This window comes from Acinonyx jubatus, chromosome D1, assembly GCF_027475565.1.
Source record: "Acinonyx jubatus isolate Ajub_Pintada_27869175 chromosome D1, VMU_Ajub_asm_v1.0, whole genome shotgun sequence".
Taxonomy (NCBI): Eukaryota; Metazoa; Chordata; class Mammalia; order Carnivora; family Felidae; genus Acinonyx; species Acinonyx jubatus.
The window spans coordinates 15599825-15626423 of NC_069390.1; the positions used below are offsets into that span (position 1 = coordinate 15599825).

General features: G+C 45.0%; 3 protein-coding genes across 4 annotated transcripts; 1 reads left to right on the forward strand and 2 right to left on the reverse strand.

The window, feature by feature from the left end:
- Positions 1-519: 519 nt before the first annotated feature.
- NDUFS3 (NADH:ubiquinone oxidoreductase core subunit S3) lies at positions 520-6653 on the reverse strand. The gene is made up of 8 exons (XM_015075624.3): positions 6587-6653; positions 5512-5715; positions 5346-5411; positions 4138-4235; positions 3793-3942; positions 2827-2952; positions 2575-2694; positions 520-768 (listed from the first exon to the last, which is right to left on the reverse strand). Exons 1-8 carry the CDS (start codon positions 6636-6638, stop codon positions 601-603), a joined length of 984 nt encoding a protein of 327 aa, XP_014931110.3. The 5' UTR covers positions 6639-6653; the 3' UTR covers positions 520-600.
- KBTBD4 (kelch repeat and BTB domain containing 4) lies at positions 5582-11123 on the forward strand. Of its 2 annotated transcripts, none has more exons than XM_015075622.3 (4): positions 5582-5741; positions 6664-7281; positions 8970-9076; positions 9526-11123. In XM_015075622.3, exons 1-4 carry the CDS (start codon positions 5723-5725, stop codon positions 10384-10386), a joined length of 1605 nt encoding a protein of 534 aa, XP_014931108.2. In that variant the 5' UTR covers positions 5582-5722; the 3' UTR covers positions 10387-11123. The 2 variants fall into 2 exon arrangements, with proteins under 2 accessions (XP_014931108.2, XP_053059148.1); XM_053203173.1 differs by lacking the exon at positions 5582-5741 and adding an exon at positions 6024-6202.
- A 349-nt stretch (positions 11124-11472) lies between these two features.
- On the reverse strand, positions 11473-21014 carry PTPMT1 (protein tyrosine phosphatase mitochondrial 1). Its single transcript, XM_027072700.2, has 4 exons — positions 20455-21014; positions 20274-20354; positions 13132-13323; positions 11473-11812 (listed from the first exon to the last, which is right to left on the reverse strand). Exons 1-4 carry the CDS (start codon positions 20842-20844, stop codon positions 11654-11656), a joined length of 822 nt encoding a protein of 273 aa, XP_026928501.1. The 5' UTR covers positions 20845-21014; the 3' UTR covers positions 11473-11653.
- Positions 21015-26599: the final 5585 nt, after the last annotated feature.

A 26599-nucleotide genomic window follows, 5' to 3' on the forward strand; every position in this document is an offset into this window, starting at 1 on the left:
CCTCTTTTGCTTGCTTACAACATTCTCAGCTCTGGCTAGAGTCTAGGAAGATTACCTTAGCCCAAACATGATGGGCCGTTAGATTGCAAGGAGGTTTCATGGCTCAAGACTCAAAAATGAGTCATGGCTCATGGAACCCTGTGGATGCTTAGATGAGATGGGGGCGGGGGGGTTCCCTGGTTCCACCCAGGCCCCTCCATCCATCAGCTGCCACCAGACGGTCAGCTGTAACAAGGAGTTTTCTCCTCTAGTTGTTAAGGGCCCTCCAGTTTTTAGGAAATGCCATGCCACACCCATCCTAAGCCCTGTGGACCATGAGAACTTTCCATTTCAGCTCCAGAACCCTCCCTCAGAAGTACATCCAGGCTTGCAGGTCACCATGACTGCAACTGCACTATTCAGTCCCATTAAAAGAGATTCCTGGTTTGGCAGAGTCTCTTTAAGGGAGAGGGAAAAACCCCTGCTGAATCTTCCCTTTCCCGAGTCAAGCTTCACTTCTACCCAAAAGCAGACAAGAAGTGGTTAGTCTAAGGATTTTATTTACAGGGACGCTTAGTATAGATTAAGGCGTTTTCCAGTATCCACATGCCTTCCCTGGAGCTACTTGGTTTCAGGTTTCTTGTCCCCAGCTTCGAGCTTGAGACTTTCAGGGGGCTGCCGATAGGCAGGGAAAGCCTCCCAAGGGCTGTTCAGGTCAAACTTGCGGAACTCCTGGGCCAACTCCACTGGCTCAGCCACCACCCGCTTCACCTCATCGTCATAGCGTAACTGCAGAAGAGAAAAGCAGGCTTAAGCACTGAGGAAGACCTTGTTCAGAGCTGCTAAGGAGCCTACTTTCCCAAGGCTATGGGGGACTTCACCAGTCTCTTTACTTCCCTGTCCTTGACTGCTATCCCAGCCTCTGTCAACAAGTCTCCAGGCATGTGTGTATTACCAATCAAGTCCCATCCCAACCACAATCCAAAACGGCCTGCAATCACCCAGTCAGGCTCCCCTGCTCACCATCCCCACATCATAAGCTCTGAGCTGCTTTTGCAGCACAACTGACTTTGCTCACCCATCCACTCTTATAAGGAAATGCTTATAAGCATTTGTTGGGGATTAGGGAGCAAGTCTGTGGCTGAAAAGAGTAAACCTAAATCGGCAAGCACTCAAGTTCAGACCATGTGGCTTTGGCACTATCACTATAAAGATGCAAGGCAATAAATCTGGCATAGCTTTTCTTTTCTGTTTTTTTTTTTTGTTGTTGTTTATTCATTTTCAAGAGAGAGAGAGCGAGCGAGCGAGAGAGAAAGAGAAAGAGAGAGAGAGAGAGAGAGAATGAGTGGGGGAGGGCAAGAGAGGAAGGAGAAACAGAATCTGAAGCAGGATCCAGGCTCTGAGCTGTCAGCACAGAGCCTGATGCAGGGCTAAACCCATGAACCATGAGATTGTGACCTGAGCTGAAGTTGGACACTCAACCGACTGAGCGACCCAGGCACTGCTGGCATGGCTTTTCTTGTCTGGAGGATCAGCTGGATAAAGTACAGACAAACAGGTGAAGAGGCAAAGCAGGTAAGGGAGGCCAGACAGTGAAAATGAGGAGAGGGAAGGAGTCCTGACCAGAAGTAGCTTGAGAAGGAAATGGGACCATGCAAAACATGAAGAAAGCAGGCATATGTCGGTACAGAAGGGGGGATTGCCACTATCTCAGCATTTCTAAAAAGTTACTTTTCTACAAAATGACACATATGTTTGTATGCAATGGACCATCTTCCTGCTCATAAACAATCTGTAGCACAAGGGTGGTAAAGCAAAGCACTGAAATTCTTCGTAAGGCCCTTGTAGTCACATGTTACTAGTCCTGCCTTTAACCATCCTCAGGGGCGAAAACAGTTAGTGTCTTCCCTGTCAGCTGCCTTCTCAGAGATCCAGGGCAGGGTAAAATGATCCTCCACTTTCAGACCTGTGGACAAAGTGTGTCCTCAAGGTTGCCTTGGTCATTAAAATGATCGTTACGATAATGGCTAATGTCAATTGAGTAATTACAATACACTAGGCTTTAACATCATTTAGCTCAATGTAAATCTTTTAAGTAGATTTTTATTTATTATTATTTTTTAAATTTGTTCATTTATTTTTGAGAGAGAGAGAGAGAGCACACTTGAGTGAGGGGCAGAAACAGGGAGAGAGAGAATACCACGAGGTGCAGAGAGAGAGAGAGAGAGAGAGACACAGTGGAGCTCAAAGCAGGGCTTGAGCTCACCTGAAGCAGGGGCTCAAGCTCACAAACTGCAAGATCATGACCTGAGCCCAAGCTGGATGCCTCACGGCTGAGCCACCCAGGCACCCCTAGCTCACTGTAAATCTTATTAGTTAAGTAATACTGTTCCTGTTTTGCAGATGAGAAAACTGTCATAGATAAATTAAGTAACAGACCCCAGATTACAAAACTGGGACTAGGATTTGATACAGAGCCTATGCTCTTAAATCACCACAATTCACAGACCATATTTCCTGCCATGCTCAGCACACCCCAGGTTCCCTGCCAGTCTTTCCCTGAGGCCATTTGCCCTAGTTCAAGGTTCCTCCTACCTCAACGTAGCCAGATAGGGGAAAGTCTTTCCGGAAAGGATGTCCCTCAAAGCCATAGTCTGTCAGGATCCTCCTTAGATCAGGATGGTTAGCAAAAAAAACTCCAAACATGTCCCAGATCTAGAAAAAAAAGGCCCTCAGGCAACTCAGTCCATCAGCCAACACACGGGTGAGGATACACTGCATGCAGTTATTTCAACTAATTCTGCAACTCTGGCCCAGAGGCAGGATCCACTATGTCCAGAAACTCACCTCCCTCTCATACCAGTTAGCTGCCTTATACACAGGTACAGTGGACTCAATGGGTGTCAGCTCATCTGTGTAGGTCTTCACACGGATCCGGGAGTTGAAGCGCAGAGAGAGCAGGTTGTAAACAATCTAGAGAGAACAGAGGAGCTGGAAGACCAAGATGGCCACAGGGTCTGAGGCACGAGGTGGGTAAGGGTTCTTCTACCTGTGAACCTGCCTTCTGTCCTGAAGCTCAAAATCCTCAAGATTCTTATATTTACAACTACTTCCAAAGGCCTAAGCTATGCTACACCTTAGGATGTCATCATGCCTGTCTTTGCTCATGCTACTCCTGGCCCCAATCCTTAGCAAGCTAATTCCTGATCTCTTGGTCATCCTTTAAGATTTAGCACATTCTCTCTCCCTTCAAAGAAGCCTCCCATACAGAACTCTGAGAGCCCTTCTTGCAGTCTCATAACATCTAACATCCCATGCATTATATGTTATTACAGTAAGCTCTTTATGTGTCCTTCACCCTCACTAGAGCGTGGGGGACTCCTTGAGGGCAGGTGTTGGGTGCTACTTCTCCCTTGATCCCAGGATCTGGCCAATAGTAGATGATCAGTAAATATCAACAGCTAAATATATGGAGAACTTGCTCCATGCTGGCAATCTACCTGTACGATCTCATTTCATCCTCACAGCCACTCTATATAAAGTAGGGACAGTTTCACATATATTTTGCACATAAGAAATCTAAAGCTTACAAAAACTAAACAAAATGCCTGAAGTCACATAGCCTGTTAGTGGCAGAGCTAGGATTCAAACTTGAGGTCTGCCTAATCCGAGGCCCCAGTTTAACTGCTGTGTTGTATTTTTGACCCAAACCGAAACTGAGCAGGACTATGGTTCCCGTTGGTAGCTGTCATCCTAAAACTTGTCTGTCCCTTTTCTTTCCTTTACTCCCCAAACCTTCTCAAATCTCCTGACCTCAAAACGGTTTTGCCGGGTGGGGACGTCCACTGCTGTCAAGTCAGCCAAGGATTTGAACTGTGCATTGGTGTGATCCCTGAGGAAAGTCAGCACTGGGATGACTCCGTCAGGATGGATACAGATCTCTAACTCGTTGAAGCAAGACACCTGCAGACGTGGAAAGGGAAAGGTGAGGGGAAAAAAGAGCTATTGAGAGTAGGAGTCCTGGTTGAGGGCAGAGAAAGCAGTCCAAGTGGGGTAGAAGAGTCTTTGGTTTCTTTGATACCAGGCTGCCTACTCCTACATGCCCTGAGAACACGGTTCTTTCTTGACCCATGACCAAACAACAATAGTGAATATTACCTGAACTTGTTGGACATACTTGGGCAGGATTTCAGCCACATACTCTCCAAAAGCTGAGAGCTGCTTGTGGGCCACATCATTCCGTGGTCGGACAGTGGCTGGAAGGAGAAGGCATTTTTAACAAAGGAATGGAGAAGGCAGCAGCCATGCCTACATTCAGTCTCCTGGGTCTGTAAGGGGTATTGTCTCCCAGCAGGGCTCCCTGCAGAATCCTGAGGAAGGTGAGAGTGGAGGGTTTCCAGGGAATAGGAATTGATGAAAACTTAGGGAAAATGTCACCTACAGAGTCCACAAAGACTCTCCTTATTACTACTGCGTTTGGGGTGTTTGCCTCTTCTCAAAGCTACTCCCTAGTTCTTCCTTCACAATGCCTGCATTTTTGTTAAGCAGTGTGTCTCAATTCTTTTACCAGACCAGGAACTCTTTAAGGGTGGGAACGAGAATTTCTGCTTTTCTGTATCTCCTTATCACCTGGCTCACAGCAGGCTCTCAAGCTAAGAGCTGCAGGGCTGAAGAGCCCTCACAGATTAGTCAAAACCCTTTCCCCCTGCCATTGAGGTAACTGAGGGCCAGAAAGGGGGAAATACCAGGTCTCTTGACTCCCAGTCTACTTATGTTGATTGTAATATATCTCCATACACGTATGCATGCAACCCTAAACCATGAGTACCCACACATCATAGACTGCACACATCATGGTTAAGTGTTGTCTGACTCTGGCAGCAGACAGGCCTGCTCTGTCACTCGCTAGTGCTGTGACTCTGGATAAGTTACTTCTCTGCATTGTTTCCTAATGTATAGTAAGAAGAGCACAATGCTATCTACCTCGTAAGACTGTCCTAAGGACTAAGATCCCTCGCTAAATCGCTTAGCAAGGTGCTTGGCACACAAGAAGCACTCAATTAATGTGAATTACTATCATAATGGCTCTGAGACCCAAACGTTGTTTCCTGATCTCAAAGAGCTGACAGTTTAATCAGAGAGAAAAGGAATCATGGAAATGGACAGGGGTCAATCAAGGCCGTAACAAGGAGCTAAAAGGGCACAGCGAAGAGTTCGATTCTGCTTGCATGAGGACCACTGCAGTCAGGTCTCCACAGAGATCTGCCAAAGGACGCAGGGAAGGGCATCCCAGGACAAGGGCAAATATCCAAAAGAATGAAGGGTCCCCCGCCTGTAGTCCCGAGAAGGGCCCGGCCCACACATACGGCGCGTGTCTGCCGCGACGCTTTCCCTCCTCACCGGCAGCAACAGCACCGAGGGTCGCCCGGCCACTGTACGGAAAAATAAGCGCAGAGTGAGGCCTGATAGGTTCCCTGCGCCAGGCGCGCCTCCGCTCCCGCCCAGGGCCTCAGCCAGCTGCCCCCTGCTTACCCCTGGCCAACGCCACGGACCCTACGAGACCCCGCCACCAGCCCCTCGCAGCAGCCGCCGTCGCGGCCATGTTCCAGGTTACAGACCAAGCATCCAAGACCCACAGGACACGGAACCCCAAGGGCACGGACCGGAAGCGGAAGCATGCATCTGATTTTCTTCCGGGCGGACGCGGGGCTAGAAGCAGAGGTTCCGGGTTCCGGGCTTCGGAATGAAAGGAGGGAAAACAGGTGAGAAACCGAGGCAGGCAGGTGGGGGAAGCCGTGAGGTGAACGTAGCCCGAGTTTGGTGTGGTAGAGACTGTAGAGAAGGCGAGGACCCTAATGAACCGGAGGGGTGAGAGGAGGGGAAGGGGCAGGGGTCTGGGTTCCACATTCCACACCCCTCCCCCGCTCCCTGAGCTAAGCTTTTGACGAGGGCCGGCGGGCGTGGCCGGGAGGGGGCGTGGAGGGGATAGGGGAAGGGGGAGAGAAGAGTGGTTTCCCTAGCGACCGTTTCCCAGGCGACTCCAGGTGAAGCGGGGACAGTACTTGGCGTTAGGCCTACTAGTGCCCCTTGCTGGGACGGCGGGGCTTCGTCTCTAGTTCTGGAACGGCGTCTTGGAAAGTCATCAGGGCGTGAGGGGGGAGAAGCTCAGAAAAGAGAAAATGTGGAGCTAACAGATGTCCCAGGCCAAGCTTCATATTGGAAGGTGTGAACTCCATGCACGTGGGGGAAGAGGGGCCTCGACCAGAAGGTCGCTGGGGTCTATTGGGTTCTCCTGCCCAGAGCCTCACTAGTTTTATGCCCAATAGTCATTTGGTTAGTAAGGCTTTTTGCCCGGCTTTTAATATCATAGATTTCCTCCAGTCGCTTGCTCTCATGTGTTGACCTAAATAGCCAGGTTTTTATTACGTCATGGAAAGGAATATTGTTTTTATACGGAAACACCCAGAGTAGGACGTTTTATCGATTTCATTAGGAATGGAGTGTCACTGCAGGAAAATGAACCCAGCTTCGGTTGAAGGAGAGCTTCTGAGATGTCATTAGGGCCAGGACTAAGGCCAATCTTGGCCCACTTTGCTCTCACTTTTACCTTCTCCCTCCATAAATTGAACAGTTGGGTTCATAGACTGTGAATTCCCCATTACTCAGGGTGGTATTGCTTTGCAGACAGCTGGCAGAGAGAGAAGTTGGCTGCCATGGAATCACCAGAGGAGCCTGGAGCATCCATGGATGAAAACTACTTTGTGAACTACACTTTCAAAGATCGGTCACACTCAGGCCGTGTGGCTCAGGGCATCATGAAACTGTGTCTGGAGGAAGAGCTCTTTGCTGATGTCACCATTTCGGTGGAAGGCCGGGAGTTTCAGCTCCACCGGCTGGTCCTCTCAGCTCAGAGCTGCTTTTTCCGGTCCATGTTCACTTCCAACCTGAAGGAGGCTCACAACCGGGTAATTGTACTGCAGGATGTCAGTGAGTCTGTCTTCCAGCTCCTGGTTGATTATATCTACCACGGGACTGTGAAACTTCGAGCTGAAGAGCTGCAGGAAATTTATGAGGTGTCAGACATGTATCAGCTGACGTCTCTCTTTGAGGAATGTTCTCGGTTCTTGGCCCGCACCGTGCAGGTGGGGAACTGCCTTCAGGTGATGTGGCTGGCAGACAGGCACAGCGATCCTGAGCTGTACACTGCCGCCAAACACTGTGCCAAGGCCCACCTGGCCCAGCTGCAGAGCACAGAGGAATTTCTCCACCTGCCCCACCATCTGCTCACTGATATCATCTCGGGTAAGTTGAGGGATGGGGCCCGTCATACTCAGCTACTTGCATATGATGTTTAGTGGACATTCTAGTTCAGGAGAAAGGAGCCTTCAGGCTTTCTGGTGTTAATTTACATTATTATTCCTGGTAGGAATTTAGATGCCTTCTGAGAGATTCAGCTGCGAGTTAGCTATTGTCACAGGCAATCCCTTTTAGGGGAGGAAACCTGGAAAATATAATAGTACTGTGCAATACACAGTTAACCCCTGAACGACGTGGGGATTAGGACTGCCAACCTCTGCACAGTCAAAATTCCATGTGTAACTTTTGACTCCCCCAAAACTTTACAAATAGCCTTCTGTCGACCAGAAGCATTATCAATAACAAAAACCGTTAACACATATTTTGTATGTTGTACGTGTCATGTACTGTATGTATTGTGTTCTTACAATAAGGCTAGAGAAAAGAAAACGTTATTGGGAAAATCATAAGGAAGGGAAAATACATTTACAATATTGTACTGTATTTATTGAATAAAACCCGCATATAAGTGGACCCACATAGTTCAAACCCATGTTTTTCAAGGGTCTATATACAAGTGTTGAATTAGAAAAAAAGCAGGGCTCACCCCCAAAATGTAGTGAGGAGCTGTTTGTATTTATACTCTGGTATCTTTTGTGTATAATTGTTCTCATCTATCCTGTACTTTGCACGTACTTGTGGGACTAGTTATCTAAGTAAATTGATGGGTCAAGGTATTTACATAAGGAACTTTTTTAAAACGAAGCTTACTTTGGCGGTGGGGGGATGGCTCAGTTGGTTAAGAATCTGACTCTTGGTTTTGGCTTAGGTTGTGATCTCGAGGTTCATGGGTTCGGGCCCTGTATCAGGCTCCGCACGTATGGCGTGGAGCCTGCTTGGGATTTTCTCTCTCCCTCTCTCTCTCAAAATAAATAAATAAATAAAATAAATAAACTTAAAATTATTTTTAAAAAACTTATTTTTTAAAGTTTATTGAGAGAGAATGAGAGAGAGAGAGAATCCCAAGCAGGCTCCACATTAACAGCACAGAGTCCAACCCAGGGCTTGATCCCAGAAACTGAGATCATGACCTGAGCCAAAACCAAGAGTCAGAGGCTTAACTGACTGAGCCATCCAGGTGCCCTTACATAAGAAACTTTTTAAGTGAGGGGCACCTGGGTGGCTCAGCCAGTTAAGCATCCAACTTCAGCTCAGGTCATGATCTCGCAGTCTGTGAGTTCGAGCCCTGCATCAGGCTCTATGCTGACAGCTCAGAACCTGGAGCCTGCTTCAGATGCTGTGTGTCTCCCTCTCTCTCTGCACCTCCCGTTTGTGTTCTGTCTCTCTCCCTCTCAAAAATAAACATTAAAAAATAAAATTTTAAAAAATAAACTTTTTAAGTGATGCGGCAATTGTAGGTAAACAATCCTGGCCCTGCTAGTGAGGTATGCTATACTTTAGCAGGTGTGAGCTCTGCAGCCTGTAGACTGCTTCCATGGCAAATATGAGCATATCAAGTCATCCATTCTGATTAAAAGAAATAATGCAATGTAGGTTAACTTCTTGTACACACGCACGTACATACATGGTGGTAGTATAACAAAGCGGTTTGTATCTTTAAAGCCACTGGCTCTAAATTTCCCTTTTGGATTGTTGGATTGCCATTGACCATGCCTTTCCTCTGGCTCTCACAGATGGAGTTCCGTGTTCTCAGAACCCAACAGAGGCAATAGAAGCCTGGATCAATTTTAATAAAGAAGAAAGAGAGGCTTTTGCAGAGTCACTCAGGACTAGCTTGAAGGTAAGGCGGATTTTGCTTTAGGGTTGGGACACCATAATATCTATACATTCCAGCCATCTACTGATCTGGCCTCTTTGATACCTGGTGATGGTGATTAAGTCATCTCTGGCTCAAAGTTAAGAACTGGGGAGGAGGATGTGTGCATGAGCCTAGAAACCATAGCTCAGCCTCCGAGCTCCATAAAGTTCCTTGAGAGAACTACTTTCACCATTGCGTTAATCCTAAGCACCTTTTTCCTAAAGCACCAGCTCAGGATGAGAGCAACAGATTCTCTGCCCCAGCATATAATGACTGAAAGGTGAGAGTCAGGATGGCATACAGTAACCAGAGGGAAATAGCGGGTTAGAGCAAGATACAAGTGTGTGGTCCAGAACCTTTAGATCTGTGTCTCAGCTGAATCTTAGCCTAGAACTGATAGATGTCATCTATAATTTTAATTTTGCCAATAGGAGATCGGGGAGAATGTGCACATTTACCTGATCGGGAAAGAGTCATCTCGTACCCACTCGTTGGCTGTGTCCTTACACTGTGCGGAAGATGACTCCATCAGTGTAAGTGGCCAAAACAGCTTGTGCCACCAGATCACTGCAGCCTGCAAGCATGGTGGAGACTTATACGTGGTGGGAGGGTCCATCCCACGGCGCATGTGGAAGTGCAACAATGCCACTGTGGACTGGGAATGGTGTGCACCTTTGCCCCGGGACCGGCTCCAGCACACCCTGGTGTCTGTGCCTGGGAAAGATGCCATATATTCATTGGGTGGCAAGACACTGCAGGATACCCTCTCCAATGCAGTTATCTATTATCGGGTAGGTGATAACGTCTGGACAGAGACAACCCAGCTAGAGGTGGCTGTGTCAGGGGCCGCTGGTGCCAACCTTAACGGGATCATCTACTTACTAGGGGGGGAGGAGAATGACCTGGACTTCTTTACCAAACCTTCCCGACTCATCCAGTGCTTTGACACAGAGACAGACAAATGCCACGTGAAGCCCTATGTTCTGCCCTTCGCAGGCCGCATGCACGCAGCTGTGCATAAGGATCTGGTGTTCATCGTGGCTGAAGGGGACTCCCTGGTGTGCTACAATCCCCTGCTAGACAGCTTTACCCGGCTTTGCCTTCCTGAGGCCTGGAGCTCTGCCCCATCCCTCTGGAAGATCGCCAGCTGTAATGGGAGTATCTATGTTTTCCGGGACCGATATAAAAAGGGGGATGCCAACACCTACAAGCTTGACCCTGCCACTTCAGCTATAACTGTCACCAGAGGCATTAAGGTGCTGCTTACTAATTTGCAGTTTGTGTTGGCCTAAGGCTATAGGGGAAAAGCAGCTGACTTTTGCCCTCCCCTTTTCCAGCACCTATCCATCCAAACTCGAAGTCTCTGGGGCCCCGATCAGAGTACTATGTTATTTTTTTGGCACATGTTAGAAAGGGCAGCCCCTCAGTCCCTCCTGAACCCATAGGGGTGTTCCATTTGGGGCTTTTTAGACTGCTGCTGTTGAGCTGGCTGCTTGAACAGAGAGTAGACAAGCCTGTCCTCTGCCGTCCCCTGGTAATCCTGTGCCTCATAGAACAAGCCTTTTCTCAGATCATAGGCACAGCCTCCCCTCTTTACCTGATCAGTGTTAAGTAACTTAAGCACCTCTGATCCAGGACAGAAGGAAATGTGCCCCATCTTCCTTTTTTCTATAGCCTGCAAAGTGGGTAGTTGGTAATTTTTCCACAAAGAATTAGGTGTTAGAGTTTTCCTTCAGGCTTTGGTTGGGAGAATGCTCTAAGCTGAAGGTGTCCTTCACCAGCAAGCATCAACTCTAGAATTCAGGACTTGTGTCTGTTGTTTTCTCATCTCTCTGTCAGGAAACGTACAATATGGTTTTATTTTTGGCTTACTCCAAGGGGTAAGCCAGAAAGAAGTAGAAAGGATTATTTCTGATTAATAGCAGAAACTTTTTTCAAACTTAAATATATAAGGTCTCTACTCTTTTAAAAGCTCTAAGATAAACTAAGAGCTAGGAACTGTTCATACAAATAAAAGTTTTTGAAGGGATATGTGTGTCTGTTTTGAATTCTGAAGGAGTGACTTCCCTAGGGAAAATTGATTGCATATCCACACATTTCTAAGCTGCTTGGATCCCATACTTCCTTTTCTACATCCAGAATCACTGCTCCAAAAGGGAACAGAGCCCCGGGGAGCCAGTGAATTGGGGTCTGACAGTGGCAAAGAGCCTGAGCTGAGTATTTCTCCTCTCCTTCCTAGTGTTTAAATGTCTTTAAGTTGGGCTAAGTATCATTAGGCACAGTGTTAGATACACAATCAAGTTCTTTGACCCTATTCAAGAAAACAAAACCCCTCATTCCATATCCCCTTAGCCAGTGAATTGAAGCCACACTAAATCTCTCTCTTAGCACACAACAGTGTTACTTCAGGAAAGTGAAACAAGACAAAGGGAGTGAAATTATCCATTACTTAGCACATTCCTGCTTTGTCAAGTCTGGGCTTAAGCCCCCTTGGTCCTGTTACACTATTTGATTCTGTAGCAAGCAGGGTCGTCTTGAGTTCTTTCTAATCTGTGTATTTCACATCTGTGATGTGTGGTAAGACTCCTTCTTTGCTGCCCCTGCAGTAATCTCCGTGTGGAACTCTTTAAGAACTTCCAACTGGCCAGATCTGATGTGGATGTGTGACCGGATCTTGGTGATGGCTCTTACAGCCTCCTCTGGACTCCAGTTGTACACCTGAAGTACAGGATTGGGAAATCAGAGAAAGAAAGGAGGAAGTGTTAAGGTGTTCTTGACCTAATAACAGATGCTAAAGGCCCTTAGGATTTCATTATTTTAAAAACTCCATTTTGAGGGGAGTTAAAAAACATGCCCCATATATTATAAATGGCGGGGGTGGGGGGCACTTTTATTCCCTCGGCCAACTAGTCCCACAATACTTGCAATGGGCTGGGAGGTCAAGTCAGTCTTTCTACCTAATTCTTGCTCTGCCAAACCCTGAAAAAAGAAGGTTGAACATGCAAAGCTGAGATCCTATTTCAAGCCGGCATAGGCCTATCAGATGTCCTCTGGGAGCTGGGCTGTTGGTTATAAGTTTCCTGGAGAGAGTACATGGTAGATGTTTTTATGTAACTTGTCACCGTGGCTAGGAAAACAGCACTTTTTAGATTTACCAGGAGGGTTATCTTTGTGTTCTAAGGGTACATATTGGTTTAGAACTCAACAGAACAAAGAATCTACAGATTTCAAGCCCTCTGAGTCAATTCTCACTCAGCCCAAAATATCCTCCTGAGAACCCATTTCCAGTAAATGGAGTCCTAATGATCAAAGCTTATTACTGTTAAATCATGTACTTACCAGTCCACAGTAACTCAGAGCGATGCCTATTACATGTACATTTCCTTTTTCCTTAAACTATCCACATAACTTAATAAATGCTCTACAGGGGCCAGATAGGTAACAAAAACAAGTCAAGTTGGGGGGGTGTATAACAGGTAGTAATGGACTAAAGAGTATTTGCTTATAAATACTCTTGAAAGTATCACACCTACCAGTCATAAGGTGATAGGCAAAATTCCATTGGAGCCTCTGTTTCTAGACACAAATGTCTAGAACTTTATTCTGAAATACTTTAAGAAATCTTGAGTACTATAGGGCTATAAGTGATCAGCACTACTACCTAAAGTACTGGATTTCCTGACTGCTATTTATAAAAAGTGCTTTAGCCTTTTACTGGTGTTAACATCCTTTGCGCTTCATTTTTTGAGTGCCTGCTGTAGATCAGTGCTTGACATACTTTCTCGTTCAAACCTCAGAACAAATTTAGTTTGAGGAAACTGAGCATCAGAGAGGGGAAGACACTTTTGCCTAAAGTCACACATCTGGTAGGTAGCAACGCCAGAGGTCAGCCTATCCGCAAAATCCAGGTGCTTTCCATCTCCCAACAGCCTGTAACTGGGGACATGGCTCCTTCTAGGAAGGCCTGCCGATAGACCATGCTACTGAAGTTCTAGAAATCTGCTGTAAATGGACCAGTCCAGAAAGACCTTTCCTACCTGAATCAGATACGCTGCGACCATAGTAGCACTTCTGGAACGCCCAGCCTTACAATGCACGTAGACACACTGGCCCAGCGACTGATACTTGAGAGCAAACCGGACTCCTTTCTGGAGGTCAGCCAAGGTTGGGACTCCAGTCATGTCTACTGTGCTGAGTCGCAGCTGCTCAACTCCTACATTCTTCCACTCCTGGAACCAGGTCCGCCAGCATAAAAAAGAGAATGAAAGAAATCTGACATGAGTGCTATGAATATGGGCTCCTAAGAAGCAGCAAAACAACAAGGAAGCTTCAGAGTTTACTACAGTATGAATACACTGTTCACTTTTTTTTAAACAAGATACTTCTTACAGAGATGCCTTTAAAATGGCTGACCTGCATGGTTGGTCTTTCATCAAACAACAGCTGTGCTACTGATTTAGAATTATGTCTAATATTTAAAAAAAAATTTTTTTTTTAAGTCTATTTGAGACAGAGCGTGAGCAGGGGAGCGGCAGAGAGAAAGGGAGAGAGGGAGAATCCCAAGCAGGCTCCATTCAGTCAGTGGTCAGTGAACAGAGCCCAACACAGGGCTGGAACTCACAAAACCATGAGATCATGACCTGAGCCGAAATCAAGAGTTGGATGCTGGGGCGCCTGGGTGGCTCAGTTGGTTAAGTGTCCAACTTCGGCTCAGGTCACGACCTCACAGTTTGTGGGTTCGGGTCCCATATTGGGCCCTGTGCTGACAGCTCGGAGCCTGGAGCCTGCTTCGGATTCAGTGTTTCCCTCTCTGCCCCTTCCCTGCTCACACACACACTCTTTCTCAAAAATAAACATTAAAGAAAGAAAAAAAAAGAGATGCTTAACCAAGTAAGCCACCCAGACCCCTAAAATGTTCTTAAAGTACACGTTGGGTATTTTATCTTCAGCTGCAAAGTATTAGCTGTATTAAAATTCATCTACAAAAGTTGTGTAACTTTATGGATAATCTTGGCACCCGTGTAGTGACGCAGCTGCAGGATTGGGGTACTATATTTTGCAAGAGCTTTCTATTTCTTTATCTATAAGTGTCCTTTTTACTTTACCTTTTTTTTTTTTTTTTTTGAGATTGCATGGTAGAAAATAGAGTTACCATTTTAAAATTAAAACAATGCACCTACCTTTATTAGTGCAGTATTATCACTTCAGAAGAAGAAAAGAATAAGCAATAGGGGAAATAAGCCCTCTGGCATTATCAGACTATTTATTTATTTGAATTTTTACCTTGAGACTCCAGATAGGGGGGCATCTGGCTGGCTCAGTACAGCATGTGACTCTTGATCTCTAGGTTAAGCATGTGACTCAGTGGAACATATGACTCTTGATCTCTAGCCCCATCTTGGGCATAGAGATTACTTAAAAATAAAATCTTTAAAAAAAAAAAAAAAAGAGTCCTGATAGGCTCCAGCTAATGGTTATTAATCTGTCTAGCTGGAACCAAAGACTTTATGATTGAGTGAAGGTCAGTATTTTATACTGCGTATGAAATTAACACAAAACAGCAATTTTGCAGCATGTGACTTTGTATCAATTATACCAGATATACCTAGGGAGCTTGCTAAATATTCACATTCCCGGACCCCACCCTAAAGTTCCCAAGTCATAATTTCTCAGGGGTTGTACATAGGAATCTGCTATTTTAACAAGACTACCAGATAATATTTAGACTTATTAAAATATGAGAACCACTGCCTTGGAGATTTTTTTTCTCTAGGCTAGTTGGATAATACAGCTGCATCATACAAGTGTCAATGCCTCACAGCCAGAGACCAAGTACTTTTTGTGACTCTTGTTCCACAGGAATGATCACACTAAGGAACATTTACCATTTTGGCTAATAATTCCTGAGGCCTTGTAGCAAAGTACTTTAGGAAATCCAAGGAACTGTTGTCCATTTCTTAAAAACGTATGTCATCAGGGTGCTTAGGTAGCTCAGTCAGTTAAGTGTCAGGGGCTCTTGATTTCCGCTCAGGTCATGATCTCACAGTTTGTGAGTTGAGCCCTGCGATGGGCTCTGCACTCACAGTGTGGATCCCGCTTGGGATTCTCTCTTTCCCTCTCTCTCTGCCCCTCCCGCGCTCTCTCAATAAACTTTTTAAAAAAGTATGCCATCACTAATCAATGTATCTTAAATGTGAGTCCATTCTTAAGGTTACAAAAAAAACCTACCAGTTGAAATAACAGCATCTTCATTAGGCTGTATCAGTACAATAAACAAGAAGGACAAAAAAAGTGCTAATAGATGGCAAACACTATAAAGACAGGGCAACATCTTTATATAAAGACAGCACAATGTCTAATAACCTTACTTCCACAAACAAGCATTCAAACTTAATGAAAATTATGTTTTAGGTCTGCACCGTTTTACAATTCTCTGGAGTTCCATACATCGTTAACATATGAGTAAAAATTCCATCAATGCCAAATGAATCATACACTTTTTCAATGGGTTGTTTTATAAATTTCTCTTGGGGGCTGGAGGTGGCTTTTCTTCTTAAGAGTTTATAGGGCCTTCATCTTGAATGCCTAAGACAATGCCTGACCTTAGTGCTGAGTGAGTGTTGAATGAATGAAATCAGCAAGCCATAGAGAAGTTGCCTTTCGGTTTGGTTACTGACTTGAGTTACTGAAATTAAAAATACCTTTGTGTACAAAGGAGTAGTCAGACTTTGTCAATTCTACTTTATATATATATATATATATATATATATATATATATATATATATACACACACACTTATTTATTTCAAGAGTGAGAGAATCCCAAGCCAACCCTCACCATCAGTGCAGAGCCCTATGCAGGCCTTGTGAGAAATAAGCCTACTGGCCCATTCAAAGAAGGGACACGGAGACTCAGAGCACAGTGAGGCCAGGGTTTAATCAACATTCTTACAAGAGCAGGTGCCTGATGGACAGGCACACTCGGGGCAGTTGCAGCAGGCAATTTATCTCCTAGCATGAAGTCGTTCCCCTGATTCCTCATTGGCTAAGTACTACAGAGATTACAGCCTTACCTGGAAGTCACCTATGCCCATGTAAGGCCAAAAAGTAATCTGATTGGAACAAATGTACATTCCTTGAGGTGATGCAGAGACCTCAGTTCTTTGGCACGTGCTCATTGCAAAGCCTGCGAAAAATAAGCCGGCAGAAGGAGAGGGGAAGAAGAACCAGGAAGTAAAAGGTCTCCCAAAGGAGATTTGGGACTCCATTGTGCTGGGGTGAGGGGTTCGTATATATTTCCAATAGGGTCTAAACCTATTGTTAACTAGACAACTCAGCTTATATTTGGTATTTCTGAAAATAAATCCTCTCACTTATTTCTCACAATCCCTCCTCTTCTTTTCTAAGTAGATTCTGTTTTCATTTTTAGGTTATTTTGGGCACAAGGCACAGACATTTGTTTCTTAAGAGGAATCTTCCTCCCCTGCCCCCAGAGGGTTTGCTGCGGCTGCACTCCCAGCATTGTTCCAAAATGTGTGTGTGTGTGTGTGTGTGTGTGTGTGTGTGTGTGTGTGTTTCCACCCAGGGACCTCAGGTCCTAACCTTTCCCTCTCTGCCTACTGAATACCATCTTTTCCTATCATAGTCCCCACTTTGAACACGTGACTCCTAACTCCCATTAGGAATTGGGATGATGACTGATCTTAACTGCTTCCTGCTGAAAGGGTATGGCAGTCAGGGCAGGTTCAGAGGTCAATCCAGAGGTCCAAAATAATGAGAGTGTATTTGGAACGTCTTAGGTTAGCAAAATTTTCTTATTTTTCTGGCATATGTGCAACGGCTTCTACAAATGACATACAAAAAGAATATTAGATCAACAAGCATTAATATTCCAAACGCAATGCCTCCTAGGAAGGAGGTCACACTATGGGATGTAAAGATGTACTGTAGCCATCCAAAAAGTCCCTGAACCGTCTGGTCAATTTTTTTTTTTTCCAACTATAGCTTTTCCATCCTCTTCCATATTTATTTGGATCTTGTGATATTGTTGCTTAGAATAATTAAGCTTTTGAACTGGTTTTTGGTTCTCAGTCCTCAAAATCTTCCTTTGCCCATCAAGTTTCCATAGGAACAACTCCATAAGGCGTATTTAATTTTACCCCAAGGAAAGACTGATCTTTGATATCCAGATTACTATACTGTTTATCCGTCCTGGAGGGAGTAGCACTATAGTCCCTAATTCAGTCATAATGTCTTTTTCTAGCAAGGGAGTGGGGCTTTCTGGCATTATAAAAACAAAGAATGTGAAAAAAAAAAAAAAAAAAAGTCTCCCTGTATACACCCCAGAGGCTGAGAGAAAAAGTTAGTCTTAAGTTTTCTGGAGACACCTCTAATCGTTACTCTGCATTTGGATGGTTGGCCAGGAATGGAAAGGACAGAAAAGGTGGCTCCAGTGTCAAGAAGGAAATCAACTGGCTTTCCTTCTATTTCCAGAGTTACCTGAGGCTCTGGGTTTCCAATAAAGTTGGTTCAGGGGAGCCAACCATGAAGAACCTCGGGCGAGATCAGTTCTTTTCAGGGGCACTGGTTATTTGAGCCCTTCAGGTCCCAGAGGGCATTCAGATTTTCCAGTGACTGACTCCACACCAGGGGCATGGCTTATGGGGGTTTCAACTTCCATTGCCCCTCTGAGGACATTCTTGTTTCCAGTGCCCTAAATAGCCACATAAATGGCACTGGTGCCAGGACCTTGGAAGCCGAATGAGTGACAAATTTGTCCTTTAGAATCATCTGAGCTTTGGGGGGGGTAACAGGGGAGATAGCTGTATATTTAACTTTAACCTTTTCAGGAAGGCCACCAGGCTTTCATCCTGTGTCTGTAAAATAGTGGCTAATTTAGCATGATTTAAAGATTTTAACCTTCGACCTCCTTTGATTTCTTGGAAGTGGCAACGATACCATTCTGCAATGGGATTATCATAGTCCCAATTAGGATCTTGGGGAGGAACTGCCTGAACCCCAGTAGGGAACTGGGAGCTCCCTATAGGACCTCCAGTCCCATGATAATTAAGGAGTCAATCATCCCCATATCTCTCAGCTGCTGCCAAAACAGAACGCTTCTCTATCTCATTAAGAGTCTGATTCAACAAAAGCATTATTTCTTTCCAGGCCAACTCAAAAAAACATTCCTAATAGTCTGAAAGGCCTCTATATTTTATCCAGATCATCAGAAAATTTACCTATTCTTTTACCTGTGTTAAACCTTGCAATGAAAAAGGTACTTGTGATCTTATCATGGTGGTGTCTCCCTGTGTTTCTCTTTCTAGCACTCTAGCTTCTCGTAGGGGAGGCCCGCCTGTTACAGGGAGGGCCTGGATAAGGTGGGCAGCAGGGAACAGAAGTGCATGTGTTTTTCTTTTGTTGTTTTTAATGTTTGTCTTTGAGAGAGAGAGACAGAGCATGAGCGGGGGAGGGACAGAGAGAGAGGGAGATACAGAATCCAAAGCAGGCTCCAGGGCTCGAACTCAAATGGTGGTGAGATCATGACCTGAGCAAAAGTCAGACACTTAACCAACTGAGCCACCCAGGCGCCCCTAGAAGTGCATGTTTTTAAGTACAAGTCAGCACACACTGGGCTAAGTGTAGCAAAATGGCTCCCATGTATCCCAGTAAAAGCCCTTTGTATGTTATAATCTTCCATACCTCATATGCCTTGCAGAAATAACATAAATGTGGAGCATTGGGAAGCCCGCAGCGAGGGTATTGCCACCATTTCCCCAGCTTTTATTATGTTTATTTTTATTTTTGAGAGAGAGACAGAGCATGAGTGGGGAGAGGCAGAGAGAGAAATGGAGACACAGAATCTGAAGCAGGCTTCAGGCTGTCAGCACAGAGCCCGATTTAGGGCTCACACTTACTAGCTGTGAGATCATGACCTGAGCCCAATTTGAAGTCGGATGCTTAAATGACTGAGCCACCCAGGTGCCCCTCCCCAACTTTTAGATCAGAGGAGAGGCAATTTAAATTTTCTACCAGTGTACTTTTAAAATCCATTCATTTTAACTTTAGTCTGTCCTCACCACATAATATTCCTTTCCAAAGATTTCCCTTCACAAACCTACAACTTTCCTTTGCATTTAGATTTTGTCCGAAGCCATTCCTCTCCAAACTACTAATCTGATTCAGGACAAAATTATTTTTTTTTCTTGTTACCTCCAATATAAATGGATTTCCTTTTTTTTTTTTTTTAACATTTATTTATTATTGAGAGACAGAGAGACACAAATCGCGAGCAGGGGAGGGGCAGAGAGAGGGGGAGACACAGAATCCGAAGCAGGCTCCAGGCTCTGAGCTGTCAGCACAGAGCCCGCCCCGGGGCTCGAACTCACAAACCACGAGACCACGCCCTGAGCCAAAGCCAGACGCTAAACAGACTGAGCCACCCAGGCGCCACTCCTTTTTTTTTTTTTTTTTTTTTAACATATCTACTTTTACATACAAAGTTGCTTTCCTTATTTCCATCAGCATTAACTGCATTTAGCAGAATTTTAACTTTTAGAAACTTTAGTCTCCAGTTAAAATTAACCATCATTTTAAGTGTCTTTTTACCAACAAATTGCAGCTGAGATAACATAAACTTACTTGACTTTTAGTAAACCTAGGTAATAAAAACATTAAGGCAGCCATGAGTTCGAGGAAGGTCATGTTCCGCATGTTTCAGGGGTCTATCAGTGGGCAGCAAGCTGTAAGGAGATTTATTTAAGAGGGCGGGGGTATTTCCAATAGGTTGTAAGCCTATTGTTAACTAGACGGCACAGATTTTATTTGATTATTTCTGAAAATAAATCATCTCACTTCTCAATGCTCCAACTCACTAACAGGGGATCAAGACCTGAGCCCAAGGCGGGGGGGGGGGGGAGGGGGTGGCGCTTACCCGACTGAACACCCAGGCGCCCCTCAATTCCACTTTTAAATGCCTTTCATATCAGTTTCTTCAGTCATTAAAGCTTAGAGGACCAGACCCCCCTCCTGAAGCGGCGAAAAAGCCTGGGGCACGTGTCTCACGGGTACGAGCACCCGCAGCTCCCTCTCCCCCAACCTCCTCCCGCTCTCCTAGACCCAGGGTGGCGGTGTAGGCTGGCGGACGCCGCTGCCCGAGCCCCCGCTCCTGGCCCCTCACCTTTGAGGAGTTACACAGGAACCGCGTCTCATACTCCTCGTTCATGGTGATCACCCCGCGCACGTTCTCGTCCTGTACCAGCTGCCGAGGCAAAGACAGGGCTCAGAAAGGGCCGCCGAGGCGCGGGCGGCGCTCGCCGGCTCCCAGGCCCGGCTCGGCCAGGCCTCCCTTCCCGGCTCACCCGGCGCGTCATGCTCCGCAGCGGCAGCGCGCCCAGCAGCACCGTGGGGTCGATGCGGTGGTACCAGTCGCGGCGCGCTCGGCCAGGCACCTTACCGCGGAACAGGGTGTACAGCAGCGTCGGGTAGAAGAGCACCCGGGCCAGGCCGGCCTCCAGAAATGTGCCGGCCGCCATGCCGCCCCACCCGGCCTGGCAAAGCGGCGGCCTGCCCGCTCCCAGGCTCGCGGTCGGCGGCCGCGAGGAGAGCCCCGAGGGCGACGAGGGCGGAAGGTCGTCCGCCGCCTCCCGCGAAGGCGACGCGGTCTGCGCGGCCGCCTCGGACTCGGAGACTTCGGGCCTGGCCTCCGGATGCCCCGCGGGAGAGCCCGGGGCCCCCGGACCCGGCTCCATGGCTCCGGAGGAGGGGCCGCCGGTCTGGGGGAGGGACCAGGATATCCTGGCGGGCTAGTGGGACCCCGGCCGTGGGAGGGCGCGTCCTGGACCCGCGGCCTGCGACTCTACCGCTGGTGGAGCAGGGACCCATGCCCGTGGCCGGTGCCGCCCTGCCCCCCGCCGCCTTCCCGAGGGAGGGAGTTGGGACCCTAGGCGAGGGGAGCTCTGCCCCCCTGCGTGTGCGACCGCCCCGGGAGGAGGAAGGGCGGGTTCTGGCCACTTTTCCGAATCCCGGGCCAGAGGGAAGGGGCTGCGACCCCAGGTAAGGGTGAGACCAGACCCGGAAGAGACCCTGTGGTGGGGGGCCTGCGGGTATGGTGGAAGGGGAGAGTGGAAAAGGGGGCTTTGGGCTGTTAGGCAGGGGAGCTACTTTGGAGGAGAGGGCTGGCAGGACACCTGGGTTGATATGGCCCTCCCCCCATTCCCCACCCTCCCTATCGGCCACAACTCGTTGCTCCCTTCTGCCCAAACCGCACTGTGTATGCGTGTATGTATATAAAGAAAAAAAATATAAATATAATATCTGCAACAAATTATGAAGATATATTAAGAAAATACTGTGATAAGCTTGTATGTAAAAACTGCAACCTACAGAGAGGTAAGAGGAATGGGTCTAATGCTGGCTATTTACATTTAAATGGAATATGCATCTGGTGCTTTTTAAAAACGTTTCTTTTCTCCTTGTAAAAGTAATACATACATATTCAGGGTGCCTGGCTGGCTCAGCCGGTGGAGCGTGAGACTCTTGATCTCGGAGTCTGAATTGGAGCTCCACCTTAGGGATAGAGTTTACTTAAGAAATAAAAAATAAAAACTAATACATACTCATAACAACTGGAAAATACAAAGAAGTCGAATTTATTCTAATTACCTATAATTCCACCACCTCAAATACATGTTTTCTTCCAATTTCCTATGGGTACCACTAGAAAAACCTTTTTTGTAACAACTTTACTGAGATATAATTCATATACAATTCACCCATTTAAAGTGTAGAGTTCCCTGGTTTTTAATATATTCAGAGAGTTGTGCAATCCTCACCACAACCAATTTTAGAACATATTCCTTAATACCCAAAAAATCCCATATTCCCCTCCCCCCAGCCCTAGGTAACTACTAATTTACTCTTATAGATTTGCCTGTTCTGGACATCTCAAATAAATGGACTCCTACAATATGTGTCCTTTGTGTCTGGCTTCTCTCAGCATACTGTTTTCACGATTCATCCATGCTGTAGCAGGTTCAGTGCTGTATTTATTGCTGGGTAATATTCCATTGTATGGATATACCACATTTTGTTTCCTCATTTATCAGTTGAAAGATATTTGTTTCCACTTTTTGGCCATTTTGAATAATGCTGCTGTGAACTTTCATATACAGTTTTTGTGTGGACATAAAAAGACATTTTCATTTCTCTTGGATATCTACCTAAGAGTGGAATTGTTGGTCATATGATAACACTATGGGGTGTGTGTATACCATTAAAAAAAAAATCATTGGGCTCCTGCATAGCTCAGTTGGTTAAGAGTCCAACTTCTCCTCAGGTCATGATCTCATGGTTGTGGATTCCAGTCCCGTGTCGGGCTCTGTGCTGACAGCTCTGAGCCTGGAGCCTGCTTCAGATTCTGTCTCCTTCTCTCTCTGCCCCTTCCCCGTTCGCACTCTGTCTCTCTCTCAAAAAAATGAATAAACCTTAAAAATAATTAGGAACACCTTTAAAAAAATCTTTGCAATCATGTTGATAAAATTTTGTATCACAATTTTTTTCATGAAATGTGCCATAAGCGTTTGCTGTGTTATTACACTGTCTTTACCATTTGAAATGAACCTAATTACTATACCATGTGATCATTCTATTACTGGACATTCAGGATATTTCCAAATGTTTTTTTACAATTCCAGCATGAAATTTTTTTCTATATTTCTATATTTTCCATATTTAGAATTACTATATTAGCAGGGTGCCTGGGTGGCCACTCAACACTGGTTTAGTGTCTGACTTTTGATTTCAGCTTAGATTGTAATCTTGCATATCATGGGTTTGAGCCCCGCATCAGGTTCTGCACACAGTGCGGAGTCTGCTTGAGATTGTCTCTCTATCTCTCTCCCCCTCCCCTGCTTGCTCTCTTGCTCTCGCTCTCTCTCTCTCAAATTAACTTAAAAAAAATTATTAGGATAGGCTCCTAAAGTGGAATTACTATTTCAAAGGATCATTTACAATTTTTGCTTTATATGAAGTACATAGCCTAAAAAGCTCCATCCTTACTCCCAAGCTCACTCTTCAGAAATATAGATTCTTAGATACATATATTTTCCAACATTTTGTGATGAACCGTCTCATGATAAATTAAAAACTGAAAAAGGAATAAATTGAGCAGGAAAAACCCATATAACCACCATCTAAATTCAACAATTAACACTTTGTTTTATCACATATTCACCCAACAATCTGTTCTTTTTTTTTTTAAGATTTTAAATTGTTTTTTTAAGTTTTTATTTATTTTGAGAGAGAGTGACAGAGAGAGAGACAGAGAGAGAGAGAGAGAGGATCCCAAGCAAGCCCCTAGCCCGCAGCCCAGAGCAGTCCAGCCTGCTCAGGATTCTCTCTCCCTCTCTCTCTCTGCCCCTCCTGCATTTGCACGCACTCTAACTCTCACACGCGCGCGCTCTCTCTCTCTCTCAAAATAAATAAATAAATAAATGTGGAAGGAATGGTAGAAACTCAGCATTTTGAAATCCCTCGTCAGATAATTGATCCAGTCAATGGTCGTCAGTGGACAAAAAGCATTAGATGAAATGCTGATCGGAAACTTTACCTGGAGGGATCAGGCTCTTGCCACGGGAACCAGGAACTGATCACTGACTGATCCCTGCATTGCTGAAAGCAGGACAACCTGACATCAGATGCCTCCAGAAGTCCACAGCCTCAACCTCAACTCATTCGAACCTGAATTTAAGCAGGCCTGAAGAGCTAACTTTCTTTTTCTTTTTCTAATATATTTTAAAAGTTTATTCATTTATTTTGAGAGAGAGAGTGAGCATGTGCATGGGAGGAACAGACAGAGAGGGAGAGAGAGAAAAATCCCAAGCAGGCTCCGTGCTGTCAGCACAGAGCCCCATGTGGGGCTCCAACTGAAATCAAGAATCAGATGCTTTAGCTGACTGAGTCACCCAGGCACCCCCCTTTTTTTTTTAATGACAGCTCTTATTTTTATTTTAATTTCACTAACTACTTAAGAGATTGAATATCTTTTATTTTTATACACAAGTCTATGTAAGAAGTTTTTCTGATTCATTTTTTGTGTACATTTACATACTATTTTATATTTTGTAGTTTAATCATACATACACACACTTTGTCCTTATATTGTTCGTGCAGTGAAACCAAAATCTTTTTAAAAAAATTTTTAATTCCAGTTTAGTTAACATATAGTGTTATAAGGAGCTAACTTTCATTTACAGCCAAAGGTAAGTGATAGAAGGATGAGTTAATGTCATCACATGGAACAACAGACAAATCCAGAGTATAGATATTCTACAGGGACAGTCGATTCTGTTTCTGCAAGGCAAAAGCATGGGGGTTGGGGGGGGTGGAGAATGGGAGGTCCACTGCCTCAGATCAGGAATCCTAGAGACGTGTTAACCAAAAGTAAGTATGGACAGTCTGGATCCTAACTGAAATGAATCAGCTATTAAAAGACATGTTTTGGGGGGCTCCTAGCTGGCTCAGAACAGCATGTGACTCTTGCTGGTGAGTTTGAGCCCCACATTGGGTGTATAGATTACTTAATTTTTTAAAATCTTTTTCTTTTTTTTCTTTTTACAAAAAAATGTTTTGTTTATTTTTGAGAGAAAGAGAGCAAGCAGGGGAGGGGCAGAGAGAGGAGAACAGAGGATCCAAAGCACGCTCTGCATCCCCCACCAATGTGGGGCTCGAACTCACAGACCACGAGATCATAACCTGAGCCAAAGTTGGACACTCAACCCACTGAACCCAGGAGCCCCAGGTGTATAGATTACTTAAATAAAAATAAAACTTAAAAAAAAAGTCTTGTTTTTGAAATAATTGGAGACCTTTGATTATGGATGGAGATAATACCAAAGAATTATTGCTAATTTTATTAATGTGGTCATGGCATTGTTGCTGTGTAAGAAAATGCCTATAAATTTATTTATTACATGCTTAGTAACGTATGTAGACATACATGACATATGTGGGATTTGCATCAAATTACTGTGCCAAGAAGAAAAGCAGATTAGACAAATATGGCAAAATATAAATCATTGTTTAATCCAAGTGATGTTCTATGGGGACTCATTATGCCCTTCTGCTTACTTTTTAAAAATATAATAAAAACTAAAGATGTATGTATGTAAAAACAATACATATATTGTTACATGGAAATGTATGCTTAATAAAATTGGTAATATAGCAGCTAGTCTTTTATGACTTTTTCATTAAAGGTTCAATCACACAAGGGGCACGTAGGGGGCTCAGTTGGTTAAGCATCCCACTTTGGCTCGGGTCATGATTTCTCGGTGTGTGAGTTTAAGCCCTGTGTCCAGCTCTGTGCTGACAGCTCGGAACCTGGAGCCCGCTTCGGATTCTGTGTCTTCCTCTCTCTCTGCCCTTCCCCCGCTCACCCTCCGTCTGTCTCTTTCTCAAAAATAAATAAAACATTAAAGAAAATTTTTGTTAAATAAACAAGGAGTTTAGTGTGTTTTTTGTATGTTTTTTGTGTTTGGGTTTCAGCTTTTATGCAAACATTTTATTGTCATTCCCTCTACCCTGGTTTTGCTTTATAGTTTCTGATCATAATAATAACATATGTTCGTTATAAAAAATGCAAGCACTTCAAAATTATATATGAAAAGTGAGAGTTTCCTGTAATCTTACCTCTGGAGATAATTACTATTTCAGTTAGATGCATATTCCCCTCGTGATTCTTGTTTTTCTTTTTAGAGACTAACCGTCCACCAAAATTCTTTATATCCAACTCTCGGAATATCTGAGCTGTCATGTGCTCAGTGTGCCTTGAGGTAAAAAGTAATACAGGACTCAGTTACCTCCAATGGAGTGTGAGAGGAAGTGATGTGTGCCAGCTTCAGGACCAACAGGACCTGGTCCATAACTCCTCCGCGAGTCTCCTCCACACTCTTTTTCTCCTCTTCTGGGCTGGAGTAGTAATGAGGAAGACTGGAATCATCTCAGCAGGAACGAGTTATACCTAGCAGAGTCTCCATTAATCTGGGTCCCTAAATAATTACTTCGAGAAGAAGCTACTTCTCTCCATCCTCCCACTGCGAACATCTTCTCTAATCTGTTGAGGGAGAGAGAAATAAGCTTCTATTTTGTTTCGGCTATTTACTTGAGGTCTAATTGTTGCAGCAGTTCAACTTATCCTAGCTAATATGCGTGCATTAGTCAGTTGTAATGTGAAGACCAAATCTCTTATTTGAGAGAGAGAGAGAGAGAGAGAGTGCAAGTGTGAGCAGGGGAGGGGGCGGAGCGGAGAGATAGAATCTTAAGCAGGCTCCATGCTCAGCACAGAGCCCCATGAGGGGCTTGATTCCACAACCCTGGGATCATGACCTGAGCCGAAATTGAGAGTTGGATGCTCAACCGACTGAGCTACCCAGGCTCCCTTCAAATCTTTTTAACAATTATATCAAAATATACGTGCTATAAAATATGCAATTCTAACCATTTAAA

Bases quoted from the DNA above. Each gene is read 5' to 3' on its own strand.
- NDUFS3 (XM_015075624.3), bottom strand. From the start codon at position 6,638: ATGGGGAATTCACAGTCTATGAACCCAACTGTTCAATTTATGGAGGGA. The intron at 2,953-3,792 runs GTCAGGAGATTT...TGTTCTCTCTAG, and splicing joins CCCGGCAAAACCGTTTTGAG to ATTGTTTACAACCTGCTCTC. The intron at 2,695-2,826 runs GTGAGTTTCTGG...TTTTTTTTCTAG, and splicing joins CTAACTGGTATGAGAGGGAG to ATCTGGGACATGTTTGGAGT.
- PTPMT1 (XM_027072700.2), bottom strand. From the start codon at position 20,844: ATGGAGCCGGGTCCGGGGGCCCCGGGCTCTCCCGCGGGGCATCCGGAG. The intron at 20,355-20,454 runs GTGAGCCGGGAA...TTGCCTCGGCAG, and splicing joins TGCGGAGCATGACGCGCCGG to CTGGTACAGGACGAGAACGT. The intron at 11,813-13,131 runs GTAGGAAAGGTC...CCTGTACTTCAG, and splicing joins TCGCAGCGTATCTGATTCAG to GTGTACAACTGGAGTCCAGA.
- KBTBD4 (XM_015075622.3), top strand. The intron at 7,282-8,969 runs GTAAGTTGAGGG...TGGCTCTCACAG, and splicing joins GCTCACTGATATCATCTCGG to ATGGAGTTCCGTGTTCTCAG. The intron at 9,077-9,525 runs GTAAGGCGGATT...TTTTGCCAATAG, and splicing joins CACTCAGGACTAGCTTGAAG to GAGATCGGGGAGAATGTGCA.